The 24301-nt window shown below is 30.6% G+C and overlaps 1 protein-coding gene across 3 annotated transcripts; it reads right to left on the bottom strand.

Moving 5' to 3' along the window:
- Positions 1-945: 945 nt before the first annotated feature.
- Positions 946-24235, bottom strand: LOC118203095 (uncharacterized protein CG1161). 3 transcript variants are annotated; one of them, XR_004760509.2, is made up of 6 exons: positions 24079-24235; positions 22177-22286; positions 15565-15679; positions 7638-7769; positions 5972-6142; positions 3499-3635 (listed from the first exon to the last, which is right to left on the bottom strand). XR_004760509.2 is itself a non-coding variant. In XM_035375332.2 (5 exons), the coding sequence occupies exons 1-5, from the start codon at positions 24145-24147 to the stop codon at positions 3495-3497; spliced, it is 570 nt and encodes a 189-aa protein (XP_035231223.1). In that variant the 5' UTR covers positions 24148-24235; the 3' UTR covers positions 946-3494. The 3 variants fall into 3 exon arrangements, 2 of the variants coding, with proteins under 2 accessions (XP_035231223.1, XP_035231225.1); XM_035375332.2 differs by lacking the exon at positions 5972-6142 and having other exon boundaries at positions 946-3638; XM_035375334.2 differs by lacking the exon at positions 5972-6142 and having other exon boundaries at positions 946-3635.
- Positions 24236-24301: the final 66 nt, after the last annotated feature.

Raw genomic sequence — 24301 nt, 5'->3', positions numbered from 1 at the left:
TTAAGCATCATACTTGGGTCACTTATTCATGATTACTGTTGAACTGCTATTAGATAGAACCCTCTCCGAGAAGGTCTGAAAAGAATCCAACAAACTAAACATATAACACAACGGAATAAAATTAAATTGATTCTGCAATATTTTATTTTAAAGAATTTTCTCAGATTTTTTCCTCACAATATATTTAAAAAAGTGAGAGCTCTTTTTCATTTTTATATGTGCCAACACTGAAACATGAAAAACCAGGTTTTCACATTGGGCAACCACGCGACGTCAAAAGGACTCCAAACTGACAAATTTGATTTATAGTCTCTCTATAAAGCATCATTCAAAAAGCTAGTTATTGCATGTAAGAGTGACCATTATTTCATTTCACAAATTCTCAAAACTACTATGCAGTAAGAACCTGATATAATTTAAAATAATTCAGAATATAGTAGAATGTCCAATGTCCAGATACGAGCCAGTTTCCCTTAGAAAGTCCCCCATGAAGGCATCCCTCCCCTTAGGCAGATAGTCCTTGAGGGTTTGCCATAATTAAATAACCTAACCTAACCAATGTCTAGACTTCGGTAATTTAGGATTTTAGTTCATAACATGTAGAAATGATAAAATCAAAAATATAAAATAATTGTTTATGAAATAATGATGCATTTGGAACCTCAAGGGAATCAAAATTAACTAAAAATTTCAATATTTATTTGTTTTATTTAACTTTTCTTTTAATGTAGTTGTTTTAGCTGCTTCTTTTTAAGTCATGGCAATCAATGGTGACAATATTCATTTCATGGATCAGTCAATTTTTATTTACATGTTTTTTCTCAATTGCAAGTTTGTGAAAACAAAATTAAACTTTCTGCTCGAGTTTCCTTATTTTTAGGAAATCTCACTGCAGCTCTAACACAGCAAAAACTAAATATCATATTATTCACTCAGTCACGTTGATAATAGCATAACTACAAAGTTTACTTTATTAGAATTCAACACACTACTAAAGATACAAAATCTCAGATTTTGCATACATAGCTATATACATATACCACAAAGTCACTTCTTGCATAGAAATAAATAGGAACACTATGTACAGAAAATGCCCTGATCCCAATCTTCTTTTTATCATATAGTTAAGGAAAGAATAAGAAAAATAATAAAGGTATGCCATAAATTCTCAATTACTTACTCTAACAAACAACAAACATATTAAAAACAATTGCAATTCACCACATAAAATTGCAGCAGCTGCTGGGCTTTCTTCCCAGAGATATTAAAAAAAATGCAACGGTTACTAAAACATTTTAAATTATATTGACAAATCAGATCATAAACATTTCTATCTACACAATTTTCAATAAAAGCAGCATACAATGATAGTTTTAATCAATATTATTACGACACAATAATTAATAGAAAATATATACAATTTATATTTACAATTTTGCCAAGAATTGATATTAAATTCCAATTTTTGTTTTTTTGGTGTAATGACTAGTATAACAAGTAATTTGATGCATTTATAAATTGAAAATACTACATAAAAACCAAGAAATGAAAATTAAATAAAATCAGAGCTCAAATCTTAAAATTTAGAGTACACAATAATATAATAATAAAAGAAAAAACAAAGAATGCCAATTTTATTCATTCTTTTAACACAAAATTATGATACAAGTATAGTCATTTCCATTTTTTTTTTTTAAATTTTCATCCCTTTAAAATATTTAAGAATTTTACAATTAGCCCCTGTGTGAAATAACTCTTTCAGCTGAAATGAAGTATTTGAAAACAAATACACGTATACTCAGAGGTTCCTTATTTCACTAAAATTTATAGCCAATAATAGAGCTTAGACAAAACAGTAGTGAATATTAAGGCAACATCAAATAAAGAGTTAGTACCATCACGAAAATCAATTTGACATATAACCACATTATCTATCTTTGAAAAAAAAAAAAAAAAAAAAAAATTGTTCAGTAGGTTTAAGAAAAGTTTTTAAATAAAAAACATATAAATTTCATAAACAAAACAGACACTTAAAAAGGAATATAAATGCAAATGACATAATATAATGTTTTGTAGCATGTTTAGGAAGCACAATCAAGATCTTTCAACATTTTGTAGAATTAATTTAAGAAAATGAGTTATAAAAACAATATTTTCAATGATTTACTCATTCTTTTGCTCCTTGACAATAAGATAAAAAAATATAATTATGCTATGTCAAATATACAAAGAAAATAAAAAATAGCTGTATGAAAATGCTTGTATTATCACATAAAAACATAATATTAATCTCAGGATTTTAGTTCTTAATATTACATTTTACAAGCCATAACAGAAATAAAGAATAACTACATTATAATTGTTTTAAAAATAACATTAGCCTAAAGTTTTTGCAAACAAGGTAAACATGCTAAATAATAAATACTACTTTGAAAAAATTATTTATTAAAATAATGATACAAGGCAAAGTACAAGACAAATATTAACACGAGCAGAGGCAAATTTTATAACTAGAATAATTTTAAAACAGGACTTGAGTAGGACTAAGAACCGTTATAGACACAATCAAATTCATAACATAAAAGATGCATTTTACAAGACTCTATAGAAGGCACTTTAACCAGAAAAAAACCACAATAATTCCTTTAAAAAAAAAAAAAAAAAAAAAAAGAGTAAATTTTACAGACAATGAAGCTTTATCATCAACTGAAATAAAACACTTACAACAAACTTTATATTGTGAAGCAAGCTGGTGCAACATATAATGTGCTAAAAGAGATTTAGTTTTTCAAAAAGGAACTGAGGAAACTTTACAGATTACTGACGTTTAATTTAATTTCCTTAAAATGAGCTTATATTTACTAATACAGAATTTTGCTTTATGTTTTAAGCACATGTGTTTTAAGCAGTTTCCTATGTTCAATACCTGACAGAGAAATGTTTTGCTGCAGAGAGGTTGAAACATATTACTCAAAAGGAATATCTTCCACTTTTAGACGCTAGTATAATGCAATTTTAGATCCTAATTATCATGCATTCAACCACACAAAGAAAAATGGGAAAATATAACTATCCAGAAATACATTTCATATGAACATAAATTTTATAAGTATATATCTTTAAATACAACAGAATTATCAGTCACTAGCTGAATTATGCTTTAAAAAGGGACCATATGTTCAAATGAGTTTCATTCTAATCAAGTGAAGAAAACAGCAAATAAACCATATTTTAAGTACACCAAGAGGAAAAAAAAACTTTTTTCATAAAAAATATGAGCATATAATTAATAATAGAAATGAACTACTTAATAATAAAAGAATAATACTTACATTAATTATAAAACCCATGATGTATATGGTATGTAATGTATCACCAATTTAATAAAGACACCAAATACAAAGCATTTTAAGAAAAGCCCTATATACATATGTATTAAATATTTTCACTTTTCATGTATAAAACTGTGATAGTATTAATAAAATAGAGGTCTTTTAATTCAGCATAGTATGACGATCATAAATATTCCGTCTTTGTTCTTGTACTTGTCTTTTCCATCTGTCTTGTTGTTGCCCAACACGATTTAGAACATTAGTGCTACCTACTCTAGGCCTTGGCATAGGTATCGCTTCACTCTGCTTAAACAAAACAATTTACACTATAATAAAAAGTGATATCTGATAAATATTTTAATAAAATCAACTATAATTTGAAAATGATTGTAAGATAAGTATTCAAGTAAACTCCCAATACTGAAGAAAATGGCAAATGAAACTCCTTAAAATGCACCAATTTTTTACTTCATTTTTTAATAATAACAGCTTTACTTTTTTATAACATTTTTTTATTTTTTGCAATTCATTTTTTTATAACAACGATACATAACTTTGGAATCATTATTTTTTAAACTGTGCTAATAATAGGCCTATGGGGCTAAATATTGAAATACGAGTTCATTCTGACTTAAACATGTTAATGTTTGTATTTTTACCAGTTAAAGATAAGGCTCTGTCAATAGTTAGGCTGTCTTTAAAACAGCATTATATTTTCCTTGCAATCATATGAAAGTTATTTCTCATTCTTATCACTTTACTGAAGAAACAAGTCTTCATTCAAAATTTTTGCCTTAAAAAAGTATACTTCATTTTGTATTCAAATAAAATTTCTGTCTCATTACTGAACAGATTATTCACATCCAGGAATGGCCATTTTTAGAGTTATAATTTTTCAAAATGTGCTAGTTGTAGACCTGTGTTGACCAATACTGAAACACATTCATTCCAAGTTAAATGACTTCATGCTTTAGTTAAGTCCCCACATATGCATACAAATGTTAATTTTTTATGTTGAACACTGTCTGGCCATTAAAACATTATTGTGGCTATGGAATTAGTTAGACTTTTGTTGATACCATTTATTTTTCATTTTCTGCTTCTTGTGGAATACAGCATAGACATAATTTACCACAAAAAGATTATGTGAAATATTAAAAAAAAAAAAAAAAATAATAACTAAGGATATTAATTACTCAAATATACAGATAAAAACACTAATCAGTTCACCAAAACTGTAAAGCAAAACTTAGATATTATCAAGAAATAAAGATAATATTAGATGATATATGGAGATAATAATATCACTAAATTTTCTGTCTAAGAAACAACGTTCAATTGCAATGAATCCTGCAAATCAGGAAAAATTACTCATCTGTTGTGTTTTAGTTAAAAACATGTGTGTTGTGTGTTTTTGTTCATATTAATTAACAAAAAGCATGTATTGATTTCATAACATATGTATGCGTGCAGTGTTTGTTATCGGCAAGGTATGGAACGCCTGGCATTTTTAAGCAAAGTATGAAATACGGGAATTATTACAATATTTTCTCTGAACACTGTATATAATACCTAGGCATTCTAAAGAGTGATAAATGCTATTTAAGCAAAGTATGAAAAAAGTTCATATAAAGCTATTATTTAAAAGCCACACATTCCTCAAAAATGCACATTATAGTTTGACCGTCTCAAACGCAACTTTGTCCGGCATTCCACCAAAACACATAGACTCATCCAAAAGTGGTGTTATTACTTGCTGCGATGCAAAAGGTCACGTGAAAGTTTTCTCTTCTCCGGAAAGAGTGAACTTATATGCTCGAGGTAAAGAAAGTCCCCCATCCTTTCACTCTATTTTGAGAATAATTCGGTCCAAATGGCACATGCGTGTTTGTGCTCATGATCGCGGCTGAGATGGTAGAAGAATATTTTGAAAATATTATGAAAGAGTGCTATTAAAAAAACTTATCTCAAAATGCAAAATGAAAAATTATACAAAATAAAATTTCTGCCTTTCTTAAAGGGAAAAAAATGCTCACATAAAAAAGGAGATATTAAAATTAACCTACTTATGAAAATATGGTAGGTATGAATGACACTATACTACTTTTTTCACGCAAAGACATTTCATGTGTTGGTACTTTGTTTTACACATACACTTCATGAATCCTTGGCTGCTTCCACTGGACTGAGCAATTGCAACTGACTGCAGAGGAATTTTGTGCTCAGTAATACCTTTAATTCTAAGCAAGTTCTTGGGACATGAAGTGAATTGTGATTTCAGATATAGTCGTTTAAAAATTTTAGAGTAAAGTGTTTTCCATTCGTGGCAAACAGAAAGGGCACAAAATCTCCAGTTGTCCCCAGGTGCTGAAAACCCTAGCTACGCCTCTGTATGAGAAGGACAATAATTTTGAAAGATGAATCAGGAAAGTTCAAAATTTTAAAGCATAGCATTTATATTAAAAAATGTTGTAATAATGGCCTACCAGATACAAGCAGAGATACAATAATCAGTACATAACTAAATTAGTATTATATTACAAATTTTCCAAATTCTGGTAATGCAATGAATTCTGATACATTAAATCAAGATTTTCAATACTAGAAGACATTTTGATACATTATATTTGTATGCATACTCATTATCTTCTTCAGTGCAATATCTGTCATTCTGCAATATATATATGTTTTTACTTTACAAAATGATAATTTGGCATCAAACAGATATTATCTTCTTTATGCTGCTTAAGAAAATGATCTGTTTCTAAATTCCAGAAATCCACCAAACATTCAGTGTACCTGGACCTGACCTGAAATTGTGGGAGGTAAAGTTGAAAGTTTTCGTTTGGATTCAGAAATAAGATTACTTTACATAAGCACAACTTTAGGTAAATTCAAATGATGGGCAAAATTAAAATTTATTTACTGGATGAACACAAAAATTTTGTGCCTATTTTTTATAATTGCAAGGGATCACTGGTATTTATTTCACAGCCATAAAAGCATATTGATGGCTACATAGGAATATGATAAGTCATTTTCTTAACAGATATGAGTAAAGTTAATATATACATGAGTTGATGTTTATCAAAATGCAGAAGGAAAAGTTACATTTGTGCCATGTTATATTATATGAGTTTAAGGAAAAGCGAGCATTGGGAGCCACAACAGAAAATAATTCAGATGTATAATCAGGAAAATGCTTCTGCACTTAGCATGATAAAGGATCGGTTTGGCAGATTTCATTACGATGATATTTAACTTGGATGATAAACCTCATTTTCTGTAGGAACTGAAATTAATCAGCAGGACTCTAAAGACAATTGAAAGTGAACCCATTTCAAGAACATACGATGAAAAAGAAGCTGACAATAAGCAGATGAGAATAGAAAATCCATAATAAGAATTACCTTTCATCTAATGAAGATATATTGCTTTCTGTTTTATGAAACTGCAAAAGAATTATTTTCTTCAAGCTTCTCTCACCAAAAGAAATAATTATGGCAAACATATGTTTTGAGAAATTCATTAAGCTTGTGCAAAATTCACCGAAAATATCTCAAAAGGATACCATTATCTATCATAAAAATGCTAGTCTGCCTGTTAAATAAGTGATGCTGTACAAACTAAAGAATTAAAACGAAAAAGCCTCCAATAGCTTTTGTACTTTCCAGACCTTCCTACATTACATTTTTACTTGTACCAGTTTCTGCAAAACAAATCTTGAATCTGTGAAAGCATGACTGCAAATATTGTGAATACATCAAATATAGAGAAGCCCGCTTTCTTTTAGATGTCAGAATTTGTGTTTTATTTTCAGATCAGGTAAGAAAATTTTGCTATCATCCAATAAATATACATATTAATTCAATAAATGTAACAGACGTCTCTGGATAATGAGAAAATAGTTGACTGATTTGATATTTGTGAAATTTCAGAAAATTCTCCGAAAATCATAAAAGAATCACAGACATTTGCACCGTCATATAGTTATGATATACACAGATATAATGTTCTTTATTTCTTTACTATTCTTGAAGTTTTATGGATCCTCTCTTCTATTACTATTTTAATGATTTCTTAGCCAGACTATTCATTCAAAATTATTATAAAATTATGGTTACTCTTAAAATAATCTTGTTTGTCCAGAAAATTAGAAATTACAATATATGCACAGTATTTTAAGACTACTAGAAGATTATTATAAAATCTGTAGTAATTTTGAAGGAATATTTTAATAAGCTAAATTACAGCCATACAACACTACTGAAAATATATGAAAAAGAGGTTGTGGGGGAAACTCACCAGAGTTACTTCTTCATTTGTATGCTCTTGATAAGCAGTTCTGCGTTTATTTAGCAATGGATCCAAACACATGAGAAATAGCATGTACACTGTCAGCAACGAAATTACCCAGATGATAATGATAACCACAACCTGCATGATTCACAAAAGTGAGAAAAGAGTTTCAGTAGAAATAAATAATAATAAATTTAAAAAATAAAAGCTTATCAATTAGTTAAGTAGTAATAATAATAAATTAAATAGATACATTATGCAACATTTTAATAAAATGATGCTCAGATAAATGTCTTGCATTCTTGAATTAGTACTTAAAAGAGAAAACTTTTCATTTGATAGACATAAATGTGATTCTGACAGCTGATTAAGTTAATTTATCACAGCAATATGAAAGAATCAAAATGAGCACACAGCAAAATGAGAGTTATTTGCTAGATCTAAGCATTTTTTAAATTACTAAACAGTTAAGAAATGGGGCGACTAATTAATTGTTCACAACCAAATACATTTCTAAGGAAGTACTTCACAGAGACTGTTATATATATATTTATTTATATTTATATATAAAATAAATAAATAAATAAAAAAAAAAAAGATGGAGCCAATGATGATGCATGTCATGAAACCATAGCCCATAATGACTTGTAACCATTGTTACTGCTTCTCTATGCAACACAGGGAGTTAGTCTTTGCTTATATTTGATAACTGTGGGATTAACATCTCAGTGCAATGATTAATGTACATAAAATGGATACACAGAATCTATTGTGGATTATCAACTTTTTTTAATACCTATGTGACATATTCCTTAAATGCATCTGATGAAGCAATTGTTATTTACTGGGATATAATTGCAGCACACAGTCAAAGATCTGCAGTACAGTTGAATTTGGAGACTGGAGATCCTTGTAATTCCACATGGCTAACACTGCTTTATTGATAATGTCACCTATGACAAAATTGAACCAATCATAGTCAGTCACTGCAATTCTGATAGAAAATTTTCAGATTTCTCAAAATGACACTTGAAAGTTGCAAGCATATTTCATCTGCTTTAGTGTATGAAACTGTCCTAAAACTAAAACTAATGATTTCCCATCATCTGAAACAATTTTACCAATGCCTAATTAAGCAAACTCTAAATAAATCATCAGCAAAAATTTGAAATTTCATTAAGTGTACAGCTTTTTTTTAAAGAACACCTTATTTGCATATCAATCTTTCCTATGGTGCAGAGCCACATGAGTGAAATTTAGTAAGCACAGGTTGGGTGGTAAAAATTCTGGATAAATGACGTGAACTTTCGGTGCATCCTGCATATGCCTTATTTTATTTAAAATTTATATTTTTAGGGTCACATAAGGTAATTTGTCAAAAATCAACAACATCCAATCATTTAACCAGTTTGCCGTTAGGAAAATTGCAAACATTTCGTGCCATTTTTCACGTCCAAAGGTAAACTTTGTGTCTAAAAGAGTATTTCTTTCCCCCCTTTCACCAGCTATGAAAACCTATTTAGAAGTTCTGTTTAAATCAGATTGAACTGATGACCCCCTAAAGAGCAACATAAAACACAAAGACTGGTGTAGTCCTCCAGTGAAACGGTGCTTTGGTACACCAGGGTACCTGGGCCGAAGGCCCTACCCCTTGTAGAATAATTTAGGAAGTTCTAAAGTTGATACAAAAAGAACCTGGTGATGATCTTGAAAATACTAACATGTGAGACATTAAGCTTCGAAGATGGATTAGAAATAGGAATGCTGTATAGGACACTAAACTAAAAATAACTGCAGGTCAGTTAACCGACGAGCTGGTGAGCTACAATAATAAACCGGTGACAGCTAGGTAAATCATGAAAGTAAGGGAGGATGTGACTTACTCAGAACGCTGTTCAATTTTCTTCTTCCGCAATTCTCATGATTTAAACTCGAACTTCCATTTTCGAGTTTTATTGAAATCACGAAATCTTTGCACCCAAACCCCACTTCCACTTTCTGCACTTAAATCCAAATCTATTGCAATCTATCACAATGTAAATGCAATTTTTAATTGCCAAGTAAAAGCTTTATTTAAAGTAAAAATAAGTGCATTAGATAGTATTGCCTATTTAAAATGTTCTTGAATTTTGTTTTGTTATTTTCTTGATGACCTGTAACAAAAATAATGATCAAATTATTTCCTCTATATTTTTATATATTTAAATTAAAAAAATTAATTTCTTTATGTGATAAAAAGATCTTTCTTTAGCTTAGATATTTAAGGTTTTTATTAAAAATTGCAATTTTTAATTTACAGTTTTTTTTTTTTTTTTTAACTTGTACTTTTTCTACAGCAAGGAAAGTTTTAATTATATGAAGTGCCTATTTCAAAGAGTAAGAAAGTAGTTAGCATTTTTAGCGGTTCTTATCGACTAGATTACTAGAGGAGTGCCCATTCTTTTGAATAATAGACTGAAAACTCAACAATGTTCATAATACAATTAAGCAGCAAATTTTTTTATCATTTTTAATTTTTAAAATTATAATTGTTGCCGTTATCTTTATAATGCCATTAATATTCCCTTTTCCTTATTCTAACCTCATAAAAGTAAATAACTTCAAGAATTATATCCAAGACTATATATATCTCACATTATAGCTTATACAGTCAAAAGTCGTTAATTCGGACACCCATAATCCGGAACTCAAAGCTACAAATTTTCTGCACATGCGTCGCGTTGACGAATGCACGTAAGACCTTTACCGCTGCGAATTTACGTGTGCGCGAAATACGTTTACGAATGCGCGTTTAATGTATAACAGACGGGATAAGCTAAGCTAAAATTATATAATTATCTATTTCAGTTAATGTTGCAGATTGTGTTGTTCCTTAATCTTCGAATTGGATCCGGATTATTATTTTTTGCAGACTGTTAGAGCAATTTTAAAGTAAGCTTGAACTTTCGATTATGTCAAATAGAATTTCCGATATATATTTACTAATATGTAAAGGATCTACAAAGCGAAAGTATGTTTCGAAGTCCACTAAACAAAAAGAGGAATTGCTGCAAAAAATGGATAAAAGCATATCCTTCGTTTCTCTAACCATTCCGAAATCTGTTTATCAATTTCACGCTGATCTGAAAAGGAGGGGATACACCGCAGCGTGCAATGATTTGGAAGTTGATCTGTCAGTACTATCCTTATCTTCAGAGCAGATGTTTTTATTTTATTTGGCTTATAAATGTACCTTACTAAATGTAGCATAAGTCTGTAAGTGCTAAATAAATACCGAGAAAACGTAACACTGAATAAAGAGTTGGGTATAAATGAGATATATCTGACTATATATATATATATATATAGTCAAGAATAGATAGAATATATGTATTCAAGAATTATTATTAATTTGATAAGGCTACCCTCATAAAAACTTTTCAGTATCCTTAAAACTTGATTAGATGAACTAAAATACTTATCTAAATTTATTTCTTACGGTTTTGGTATAAGTACGTTAAAAATATGAAGCACTCGCATTATAGCTTATATATTTTAAATGATATAATTATGTATAGCATCGAGTTTTCCCCCCTTTTTTTAAATTAAGTATTGTTTCAAATACTAAATTTTAATTGTTAGCATAAGTCTGTAAGTGTTAAATAAATACCGAGAAAACGTAACACTGAATAAAGAGTAGGGTATAAATGAGATATATCTGCTTTGATTGCTTATTATAATTCTACTTATTTTCTAACCGTTATAGCCATTTTCCCTCCTTATTCATTTCAGCTCAAAAAATTTCCTTTACCAGAGGCTAGAGTAAAAATTTTAAGAAATTCTCTCGGACCTCTTATTCACACAGACATATATAAATCATATGATCTCTCACATGAATCATAATTCCCAGAGTAATATTTTATGTCACAATCGCATTCCAGTTATTCTACTCTCAAATATACTAGTTCTGTCATACTTTCAACTTGAGGATCTTCACAGGAACTTCTTATGCATTTTACCATACAGCATATATATATAATTAAACTTGCCTTATGCTACAGTACATTTTTTTTCCTGTCATTATATCAATACTGTCCTCTTAGCTTTGTTTGAAATAATGTTCAAAAAATGACATTCTCATTTTAGATAATACTTTCGCATTAAAAAATAATAACTTGCTTATATCACAAAAAGTATTATTTATTAAAATTATTCTTTTGCATGATACACCTCAAAGCATGGGACTGCACATAAAACTACGTCACATAAAAACGAGTTTCTTTTCTTATTCTCTTATTGTCACTGTTCTTACGGCAAGAAATAAAACACCATAAAACCATAAATTCAGTTCAAGAACAATATTGCAAAATAATTTTAAAATGAGCTATCTTTAGAATTTCTGATACAGTCTCGCATGCTGGAGATAAAAATGTCTTTTTTTGTACAACATTGCCATTACTCGCTTTGAAAGCCTTTAGTTTGTTAATAAAAAATTTACAAAATATGAAATCTATAACAAAACAAATTCCAAATTTGGGCTTCCAGATGCCCATACTCGCAGAAGCATCACATTATTCAAAATTGGATGGATCTAGGTACCGTTGTTTTATCACAATGCGAGAAACATACATACATTTATGCAGATTCTTCATTATTTAATTTCTTTAAATATAATACAGGGTGATAGTATTTGGTACAGTGAAAACAACACCTTTAGTGAATCAAAACAAAATTAATAGTCCTTCTGAGCAAACTGCTCCTTTAGACTAATAAACATTAATAGTAAAGTTTTGAAAAATGAAACGTAACTTCAAAAATTTCAGTTCAACAGTGTCATTCATAATTGGTACAACATAGTCATAATGAAATTTAAAGCAAGTAATATTTCCATCTGTGTAGGTAAAGTGCTAAAACAAAATGCATATATTAGGTATAATATTTCAATGCCATTCATAGTTCAGAGAATAATATACAGATCATATCCTCAAGGAATCATTAGGATTTCAAAAGATAGCATTTAAAGCTTTCAAATCCCTTTGTTTGTTAATAGAAAGTTAGAAACTGTTGTGAATCTCATAAGATATGTTGAGGAGATAGCTACTTGACGAAAGTGTCCCCATCCTTTACTTTCCTGAAACAACCCCGCTGTGACCCTAATGTGACACTGCTGAGAAGATAAGTAAACCCATCAAATCACCCCTTTTCATTTTCGACTCATTCGGGGGGGGGGGGGGGTTGGAAAAAGACGCTGCGACGTTATGTATCTCGGGGGTTACGTTCTCGCCCAAATTTCACCCCAACGAGAGTCTGCCAACACTCACAGATGACTATGCGTTTCTTGCGAACGTATCTCTCTTGGGGCAAACGGTGAACTGGCTAAACAATTATCAAAGGTAATGTTTCTAATTTTGGTAGCTGTCTTTAGGTATCATATAATAAAATGTTTTATTTCAACATAAAATATCCACAGAATTTGAATTTCAGTATTTTTTTAATACAAATAAAGCAAGCACTAATTTTTTTATGGCAAAGTGTGAGAAAAGACTAAATTATATAAAACTGTCTGAACTTCATTAATGGGGGAGATAAATGGATTAATTTTTGGTTGTTAAAAATGCAGCTGATATGTAAAATCTAGAAAACAAATGTTTTGTGGCATATATAAGCAATATTTATCACTTTATCACACTGTCAACAGATCACCATCTTTATAAATCTATCATTCTATAAAAATACAATGAATATATACTGCTAACCACCCAAAATTCAACACAATCCAAACAAAATATAAATTATACAGAGTTGATTGCTATTACATTACAACCCCATTCAACTAATGAAACATTAATAAATTAGTACATTACACAGCTACCATGGCTAGCAATAATTGTTACGGCATGCTTTAGCATTGCCAAACAGAGGCTTTGAATTTGCACTTGGCACACTCAGTCCATGCTGTTTTTACATGTTGGCATAGTGACATATGCTGTACCACTCATTTGTCAGTCACTGACTAGGTATGCTTGACAGGTAATATACCAGAAGAATGAGAGGATGAAAGCAGCAGTGCAACCTTATAAGTAACGAACTGTTGAAGACTGTGTTGCATGTGGTTGCACAATGTCCTGCCAAAATTTGGCTACAGATAAGGGAGGGCAACAGGGTTCAAATGAGAGAAATAGTACTGGCTGTTGAGTTTGATGGCAATGCACATACTAGACAAATTTGGGAGTAAAATCAAATAGTGCTCCCAAACCAAAAATCCAGATGATTGACCAATACAGTGATGCATAATGATGGATGCATAAGGGTAAAAAAAGTCTGTCACTACAGTGCCACCAAACACAGATATGCTCATTGTAGAGTCCTAAGAATGTAGATTTGTCGGAAAAGACACTGTCACCTATTTCACTGCAGTCTAATATGTCTGTGGTGGTGTAAAATCAACAGTAATCACAACAATGGGCGCCTTGCAAAGCTACCTCTTCCCTGCAGACAACATCCAATGCTATGTTTGACACAGGATTGTTGCATAACTGACCATAATTCTCATACCAATGTTTCTGACACTACTGTGCAATTCTTCATTGCCATGGGCATAAGATGTCTGCATTCTCGTTTGGTGGTATGATGAAGCTGGTGCAATCATTCTCATTGGTTGTTCCTGCACCAAATGATTTCATATTCATATATTTATGGCTTAATTTGATCCATCAAAAGCAATGATTTTTCGAAAGAATAATCTGCATTTTCCCTTGGCCAAAATTCTTGTTCTGTCAAATTCAGAAACTCACTTGAAACCTGCTGTTTCTTTGCCAACAAGACATACTGAAATTTGCAAATTAAAGATGAAAAAAAGACAATACCAGTATTTAAAACATTTCAGATTCCTCTCTTATTATAATGCTTCTACATAGTGTTACTGGCACACATGACGTGCATATGCTTAGTAAGCTAATCATTTGCATTTCTTATATCCTCTCAGGGTAAACTGCATAATTTTTTCTCTTCATGGCCTTTTTCTGTTATCTCTCTGTAAGAAAGCAAATTATTCTATGCAGTTTCCTTTTAAGTGTTTTCTTAGTAGGTCTTTAATGGAGAGTAATGGGAAGGACAGACTAATATTAAACATGTTATATATATATATATATATATGACAGTCAGGTTAGGTTAATTGACTTTGACAAAGCTCAAGAGGGCTGGCTATCTGCTTAAGGAGATGGATGCATTCATGATGGACTTTCTAAGTGAAATAGGCCTGCGTTCACATTACACAGGGAAAAAACTGTGAAAATCAATCAAGCAGCCTGAACATTCACTATCTATATATAAAAAACTTTGAATTCATGAAGTTTAAGTTGAAAATTGAATCCAGAATCTGACAGCAAGCATGGATTATATGTTGCAATTGTAATTAAGAAAGCTATTTTGCAGTAAAGGCTTTAAAAAGCATGATAATGTTTTTAAACCCACAAGGTTACAAAAGGTAAATCAAGTACAAATAGTATAAAAATACCATTTTCAAGTCTAATATACTCTTGTAAACTGTTTCAATACAGTAAAATATCAACTGAAATAATTTGTAGTTGGATTTTAAAGAAAGTTTTTCAGTGTCAAAAATCTTAGCAAAGCAAAATGTATAAAAATCTAGCCTTTTTGTTTTCCAAAAATTAACTAGCAAACTTGAGGAGAGATGGAGGGAAGACTTCAAAATTAAATCTAACATAATTGAGCTTATACATTATAAAGCAAACAATTCACAGTTTTTTTATATTGCTCACAGTTTTGAAAAAATGTTATATTTATTTATTAAATGAAGTTTAGAAGCAACTAGAAAGCAGTTCAGAAAATTAGTGACTGTGAAACTACCTCAAGTGATCTTCATTAGGATAACCCTTTCCTTCAAACCAAAATACTTAATTTATTCAAGTACATAAGACATTAATTAACTTACAAATATTGTTGTGGTATTCCGTCTTTCATACCGACATTCACATCGAGGGCAAAATTCTTTTTCCTTAGCTCTGAGATATTCATCAGCTTGTGGCATAACAACACCCTCACATTTGCTACAAATACAAAAATTAAGCAGTTAACAAGAATTCAGTAAAGTTAATTACATATCATTTAGTTATTTTCACTGATGCACTTGAAGAAAGTACTGTACTCAAACCTTCATTTATAAAAGTTACAGCTTATTCCTGTTTTTTCTAGCAACTGTTATTCGGCATGTTAGGTTTACTTTAATATCATTTAGATCAAAAGAAGAATAAGAAATATTTACTATAATAAAAATAACTCTGGATTTTTAATGTTACTGCTGATTTTCTAAAAATGTTGATAAAAATGAAATCATAAAGCATCCATATTTAAGATTTATTGTAAAAATGAATAAGGAACATCTTTTAGGAAAACACAGTTCTATCTCTTCTGAGGTATGTTTTGGATGATGCAGTGCTACTTGGTACCAAATGTAACTATTGATGTGAAATCTAACAACAGACAGAAATGGCTACCCCGAGGAAAAAATTACTATTTTTTTAAATCCAAAATTTATACAGAAAACAAAGACTACACAGGAAAAAAAAAAAAAAAAAATCACAAATAAGAATGCATATAATTATTCGAATTCATAAATATACAGTGATTCCCATATGCAGTAGGCAAAATTCCATTAATGTGAATTTTTGGTACTAGAAGAAAATAAATTGAAGAGTCAGAAAAGGAATGTGAAGACTTCTGAACCAGCATTTTCTCTGTACATCTTTCATCTTACAGCATGATCTTTTGTTACAGCTTCAATTCAGTGTTTTGATCCTAGTAAAGTACAATATTATTTTGTGGTTTTTGGAACAAATTTTTTTCAATATGGAAGTTACCTTTATTTTGGAAGAATTTAAATGCAGCTGTTCAAAGATCTGGAACTGTTAAATTAAGCAATCCATACTAATCCTTTTTCTTTTAAAAGTACATTAAAAAAAAATTCAGAGCGAAAATTACTAGATCATTGTTCATTCCTCCAGCTAATTCTCAATGAAAACACTGCATATTTACTTAGGATGAAAAATAAAGTTTATAATATTTGGCACTTTAATGCACAATAATGACCAATACTGAAAAGTAGCTATATTGAATATACAGCAGTTAAAGATTAGAATAAAATCTATATTCCATTAAAAATAAATGAATGAATTCTAAGCTATTATCAGAAAGTGAAGCTAATAACAACACAAAACATAAAGCTATTACTATTTTATCACATGCAAATACAATCTGTTTTTCAGTATACTGCATTTGGGATACAATTTGAAGCCCTGTATAAGAAAGCAGCTATCAAGTGAATACATAAAAAAATGTTACATTCTTCTATACATGCTATTTTAACTGTTACATTGGCAACAATGTTAATACTTCAGAAAGCAGAATGAGACCTTATGTTATATATAGTTCAATTCTTAACATACAAATGTGACAAATATTATTACTGTTATGCAGAAATTCTGGTCTCGGGGGGGGGTTCTAATTGTGCATTCTTTGAGAGGAAATTAGTTGGCAAAATATGGCATTGGGATGCAAAGTTGGCATCGGAAATTCTAGTTAAGAAAAAGGATAGGATCTATTCACTGTCTGTGTGTGTTCTAGTGACAGTGAAACTGTTTTCACTTTCCTCAATGAGAACCTGGTCACTGGATGGTCTGCCGGAAGTGGCGTTTTCACAAAGACTTCTTTCAACGGCATGTATGGAAAGGTTATGATTGTTTATATTGAAGGCAGTCTTTGTAAAATAAGTCTTAAACAAAGATAGGTGCCATTCTTTGTTATGCGTTACCTGATCTGTGATGCAAACAGAATATATAGACAAAAGTATTGTTCACGGTAGCACACGTTTTGTTGGGATGTGATGTTTTTACAGTTTTTCCCAGGATGAGGAAAAGTGCCCTGACGTTTCGCACGCTGTTGATAAAGAAGGATGTGCGACGCCTACTTTAATTTTTATGGAGTTATAATTGGCTGGGATAAGGTCGTGGCACCAATTAATTTGAAACGGGGCACGGTTACATCAGGCATTTCTGTGCAATTAATAATTAGGCAAGAAGTTAAAAAAAGGAGATTTGGTTGAAATGGTAGGGTCAGAGTTTTCATCAGCCACTTGTTCTGAGTTGGATGTTTTCTTCAGCAACCAGGTGGATACGAAGTTAGCAAAAATAAAGAAGAGAAATGAAAGAAAAGTTAGATTTTATATATGGACTTTCTTGCAAATTTTAAGCTTTTGGTAGATTTTAAAAATCGCAAGTTGATTGATGGCAGTACAATGTTAGCAGTTAATGGAACTCCTTGTTTTCAAAATAAAAATAATATTCCAATTTTGAATGCCATATGTGATCAATACAAAAATATTATTAATGTTTTACTGTATTTGCTAAAAAACTGAAAGTAGTTAATAATAAAATTAAAAATCATAACATCAAAACCAGAGGTTTAGCCGTTCACCGCTAAAGATGGAAATTATCGATGGAATAACTCGAAGCTAAAAAGGAGTTTCAATTGATGCTCTAAATGGGCTTATGTAGACCGCCCAAGAGCAAATGGTCAAGCCCATTACTTCTTGCTATGAAGAAATCAGATGACTAGAGATTATTTTGAGCATTAAACATCCTCATGATTCCTGATACCCTCTTCCCTTTTTAACAGATCACAGTTACATTTTAGCAGGAACAACAATTTCCTCATTAGAGTGTACCAACAAATTCCAGTTACGAGGAAGATATACCAAAAACAACATTTTTCACATCCTTTGGCTTATTTGAGTTTTATCAGCAACATGTATAATGAGTCCTTGAGAGACTAAACGAATATGGTCTGTGTGAGGCACAGTACTATAGCAGATTCGGATACAAAGTCTCAGAATTTCTTGGAACCAAAGTCTTTCACTAGTTTAAGAAAATTTTCAGGTATGCTGAATTTTTATCATAGATTAATATCAAACTGTACAAATCTGCAACTATCTTTAACAACATTGTTCAAAGGTATCAAAAGGAACTGCCGAAAACAAATAACCTGGATTTGCAATTTGGATGGAAGAAACAAGGGACACCTTCTCAGTTTTTAGAAGATACACCAATTAACTCGCCCATCTAAGGCCAACCAATTTAACTCACCCATCTGAAGAGGCCAAAATATCATTAACAAGTGATGCCTCCGATATTGGAGTTGTTTTATATTAGACTATGGACAATGAAACACAACCCTTGAGTTTTTTTTTCCCAAACTCTGATATCAACACAACGAAAATATGCTGCCTATGACAAAGAACTGTTTGCCATCTATACAGCAGTGAAGCACATCAAATATGTCTTAGAGAGTCAATCTTTTACAATATACAGTGATCACAAATCAATAATATTTGCTTTCCAACAAGATTTGGAAAAAGCTTTGCCACAGCAAGCTAAACAATTGTCATACCTTGGCCAGTTCTCAAATGATATCTAATTCATCCAAGGAACGAAAATACTTTCCCATTTATACACTATTTCTGTAACATTTGCAATAGACTTGCAAACTATAGCAGATTCGGAAGAAGATGAAGATTTGGAGATACTGAGAAGCAACTCAATCTTACAAATACTGCAATATTTCTAGAAATTATAGTCGTCTATACATACCTGCAAAATTTCGGTAGAAAATATCTTCATCAATTTATAACTTATTTCATCCTGGAATAACATCCACAATAAAATTGATAGCAAAACATTTCCTATGACCCAACATGAATAAAGACTAACAACTATGGTCTAGAGCATGTTTACGATACCAAGGATCTAAAGTCCACAGAAATACACAATCAGCTTGGGGAGAATTCTGTACTCCTCACAGATTCCAGCATTTTAACACAGTTTGGTTAATCCATTACTTATTTGCAAATAATTCAAATATCTCATATCATCGATTCTTATACATGATGGATTGAATTGGTACCATTAGAAGACAGCAGAATCCATTTCTAAAGCTCATAACTAGTTTTCATGCTCTGAAATATCTAATCATATAATATCTGACTAAGATCGGCAATTTGATAATCAACTTTTTCAAACTCATCTGCAAAACTTGCATGCAGATTCATCTTAGCATTACCAGAAACTTTCTTTTCAATAGTACCTCACATCAAATAGTTTGAATTTTCTAAAAACCTTCAGAAAATAACAGATATAAAGTAAAGACCCATCACAACCTATGGAAATAGAACAGTCTTTGTTTCTAAACAACTTTCCAACTGTTCTCACATTATTTCTATACAACAACATTAACAATTCTTCATTACAGCCTGTCTATCTCGGACCATATCCTGTAAGAGCAAGAAAGTATAAGTATTTCGATCCTGAAATCCAGAAAAAAGTTAAAAGAATTTCAATTGACAGATTAAAACCATGTTTTCTAATGAAAGAAACAAATATGAGCCTATCCAAGAATCACATTCTGAGAAAACAGACCTTTTCAATGCACCTTAACTCAAGGAGACTAAAGAAAATTCAGAGACTTAGCATAAAACCAAGACTAATAGCAACAGAACAGATTTTGTTTCTCAACAACTTTCCAACTATTCTCACATATACCTGCACAACAACATCAACAATTCTTCATTACAACCTGTCTTATCTTGGAGCATATCTTGTAAGAGCAAGAAAGTATAAATATTTTGATACTGAAATCCAGGGAAAAGTTAAAAGAGTTTTAATTAACAGACTAAAACGATGTTTTCTAATGAAAGAAACAGATACTCCTTTCTAAGAATAACATTCTGAGAACAGACCTTAGTGAAACACCTGAACTCAAGGAGACTGAAGAAAATTCAAAGCTTAGCATGAAACCAAGACTACCAGAACTGGCAGACATATAAAGTTTCTCAGTCACTTAAAAGATTATCTTCCATAATTGCTGTCACTGGGAAAGGGATATGTAATGTTGCTTTGGTCACATTAAGCTTTTGATTAAGTAAAAGAGGAGTGGCAACTTTGAGCCACCACGAAATCCAAGGATCAATGGCTGATTTTCTATTCATGAGATTCGATATGAATAAATGTAAATAAACATTAATCTTATCAGAAGCAGAGAAAAGGTGTTAGCATATCCTTACATACTAGATACTTCACAGATACTTACATAACATTTCAGCAAATAACAATTTAAAATTTTGAAACAGAAACTTTAAATTAACTAATCAAAACAAAGCTTAAATCATTCTGAATCCAATTTTCATCCTGAACATTCTCTTTAGCAACTTGCTAATGCCACCTACTCTTTCTTTCTTCAAATATATTTCAAAAATATAAAAGGTTTGGATGTAATTCTTCAAGCTACTTACAGCTATGCTTACTGAACCAATTTTTCAAGAATGCATCAAAATTATTCATCTACAATAAAAGCACTGTTTTGTCTATAAATATAGAACTGCTCTAGCTCTCCAAATCTTCATCTAACTATTTATATGTACATACGGTCAAAAGTCATTAATTCGGACACCCATAATCCAGAATGATCTATAATCCGGACCTCAAAGCTAAAATCTTTCTGCGCATGCGCATAGGCGTTTACGCGTGCGCACAAGACCTTTACGACTGCGCATATGCATGTGCGCAAGCGCAGAATACGTTTTTGCGTGCGCGTTTAATGTATAACGGATGGTATAAGCTAAAATTATCTAATTATCTATTTCAGTTAATGTTGATGATTGCGTTGTTCCTTAATCTTCGAATTGGATCCGGCTTATTATTTTTTGCAGACTGAAACAGCAATTTTATAAAAGTAAGCTTGAACTTTCGATTATATCAAATAGAATTTCCGAAGCTGGAGCTCCCAAAGGATCTACGAAACAAAACTATGTTTCGATGTCCATCAAACAAAAGTGGAATTGCTACAAAAAAATGGATAAAGGCATATCCTTTGTTTATCTAACCATTCCGAAATCTGTTTATCAATTTCACGCTGCTCTGCGCGGGGGATGGGGAACATCGCGGCGCGCAATGAACTGGAAGTTGATCTGTCAGCACTATCATTATCTTCAGGGCAGATGTTTTTATTTTATTCGGCTTATAATTCCTTACTAAATGTAGTATTTAATCTCGATGTACTCCGTCTTTGATATGATTTAAATCAAATTCCTCGTCATTATAAATATCATGAATACAAATCAAATAGTTTTCTGGTTGCAATTTTCTAATTTCGACTATGCGTAATGTATGCTTTACGCATGCGTGCATTGAAAGAAATGTTTAATAAAGTAAACAAATAAATATTAAGCTTTTTTTTTTGTAAATTTTGATACCCTTTAGATCATGATTGCTCATTATTTTATAAATTACGGTTTCATATTTTTAATTTTATAATTTCTGCATGCCATCTTACCAGATTTAAACTGATGATCTATAATCCGGAAAAATCGATAATCCGGAATCGCCGAAGTCCCGACTAGACCGGATTAAAGACTTTTGACTATATAATGCACCAAACTACACTAAATCTGACTATAAAGCATTCGAATACATATAATAATTGTAAAAAAAAATCAAACCATTGAGAAGGAACAACATTAGCAATATAAAGCTTCCTTTCAGTTTTGTTACCCTTCACAACTTCAGGACTGGGGCAGATGCATTTACATCTTACATCTTCATATTGAGCCTTAAAGAAACAGAGTAAAATATTAATTTCTTTTTACTTTGCAAAAACCTAAAATAGCAAGGAAGAGAAAACTACTTTACATAATTTAACCCTTTAGCTGATCATCAAGCGATCTCCACGGGCAACTCAAATGTAGCAAAATTTGCTCCTCACACGGGCATATGTTTTTCTTCCTTTATTGAGGATAGCATCCCGTTTAACCATTGAAATAAATTATATACGGTATTAGGCGTTTAGTTTACATTTTGGTAAACAGATATCGTTATTAGTCCACTCAATTGCGGCATTTGAAGGCACATGGTATTAGCGCTCAAACTTCACTTTTTATTGCTTTTTTCTTACAGAAAAGGCTGCTAGAAAATGTTCAACGATTATCTTGATTATTTAATTAAATTATTGAATTCTTAATTAGATTTATTGATTATTAATTAGATTTACTGAATCTGGTGCAAAAACCGTTAAGTTGGACTTTGCCTCGAACCCTGTTTTGAACTCTATCATACTAAACTGCATTTCTAAGGTATTTTTTCCTTAGCGCTTTATATTTTCTTAAATTTTATACATTTTACTTTTTTATATTATGCAATAAATAGAAATTGACTGTAAATTGACTTAAATTTATTTAATTTTTTTTTTTTTTTTTTTTTTTTTTTTGTGTGTGTGATAACATCCGAAATTGGTTTTTCTGGCAACTTAGTTTCTCATGATAAAAATGTATATGAAAAATATTTTCTAGAAAGAAAAAGTGCATTTTTCAGTTCTCCAATATATACAGATTTAAATTATGGAGGAAGAAAAAAAAAATTGGGAGCTATTTTGGTCCACAAATTGAGCAGTCAGAAGGTTAATAAATATAATATGACTGCCATACAAATAACACATTTCATTCAAATTACTAACGTTCCACAGAAAGCTTAAATTTATAAAATTAATATTATATCTTTATATTGCTGATGCATATGCTTTATAAATAAAAAATAAATACAATGCAAATGTGTAGGAAACATGACCTTAAAGTAAATATGTAAAATGCTTCTAATACAGAAGGAGGAGGGAACTTTTCTTTAGTTTATATGATTCGCATTTAAGGATGCATTATAAATCTGTAGCATGAAAAGGGTCAGAACTAGCATTAATTAAGCAAAACATCCCTCTGCATGATTGCTTAGCTGGTACTTAATGATGATAAAGTATGAGCTAAAGGTAAAATGGGGAAAGAAATTACGCAAAGCAATTTGATATAAAAATAAATAGCAACATAAATAGGACTTATTAAAAAAATCGACATAGCTTCTCCTTGACGGACTTGTATAAATTTTTATTAAATTTATTAAATTATTTACATTTTTTAAAAATCCATTCTTTTATTTTTTTTGGTGCTTCTGACGTGAAACTCCAAATGAAAAATGCTTAATCAGACAGTCCATGTAAACGTTAAAAATATGCATTTAATACATGTTAACATCAACTCGCATGATTTTATACCACATCATTACATAGATAACTTCTTCAGAAATTGCAAAAATTTTGCCTCAAATCAAAAATCAAAAGTTTTTTTTTTCCTAGTATATTCCTGATTTTGAAGATCAATGCAATACTGTTCCCATTTTCAAGCTCTGAAGATTAAAAACAGTCTGCAAAACATTATACAAAATACGGAACTATTATTGTTGTCAATTTTTAAACGGATAGCATGCTAGTTCAAAAAACTGCAGGTGATTTTAACAAAAACATCGTCTATTGCACAATTTACAAAACATTAACATCTGGCAAGAGAAAAAAAATTACTTACATTAGCTATATCGAATAAAACTAGTATTATGAATAATGATAAGAAAGTAGCAATAGAATTAAAAGCCATTGTTTAATATAAAATTATTCAAATTAATACACATCAACACAAAGTTTGATAGACTCCCATACCCATACTGAATAAGTTGAGAGGTTATTATGTAATCCAAATAGTGCATTAAAAATGTAGTGCAAATAGAGAGAAATTCCTAGAAGAAAGTAAA

Source organism: Stegodyphus dumicola, chromosome 5, assembly GCF_044657685.1.
Source record: "Stegodyphus dumicola isolate Sdum_Otavi_A_Nest chromosome 5, ASM4465768v1".
In the NCBI taxonomy this organism is placed as follows: Eukaryota; Metazoa; Arthropoda; class Arachnida; order Araneae; family Eresidae; genus Stegodyphus; species Stegodyphus dumicola.
The sequence above is the reverse complement of the archived record's forward strand: the minus strand, read 5'-3'. Positions and strand labels throughout refer to the sequence as shown.

Bases quoted from the DNA above. Each gene is read 5' to 3' on its own strand.
- LOC118203095 (XM_035375332.2), bottom strand. From the start codon at position 24,147: ATGGCTTTTAATTCTATTGCTACTTTCTTATCATTATTCATAATACTA. The intron at 15,680-22,176 runs GTTTGATTTTTT...TTGTATTTGTAG, and splicing joins AATGTTGTTCCTTCTCAATG to CAAATGTGAGGGTGTTGTTA. The intron at 3,639-7,637 runs GTGAGTTTCCCC...GTTTTGTTTAAG, and splicing joins CAAATGAAGAAGTAACTCTG to CAGAGTGAAGCGATACCTAT.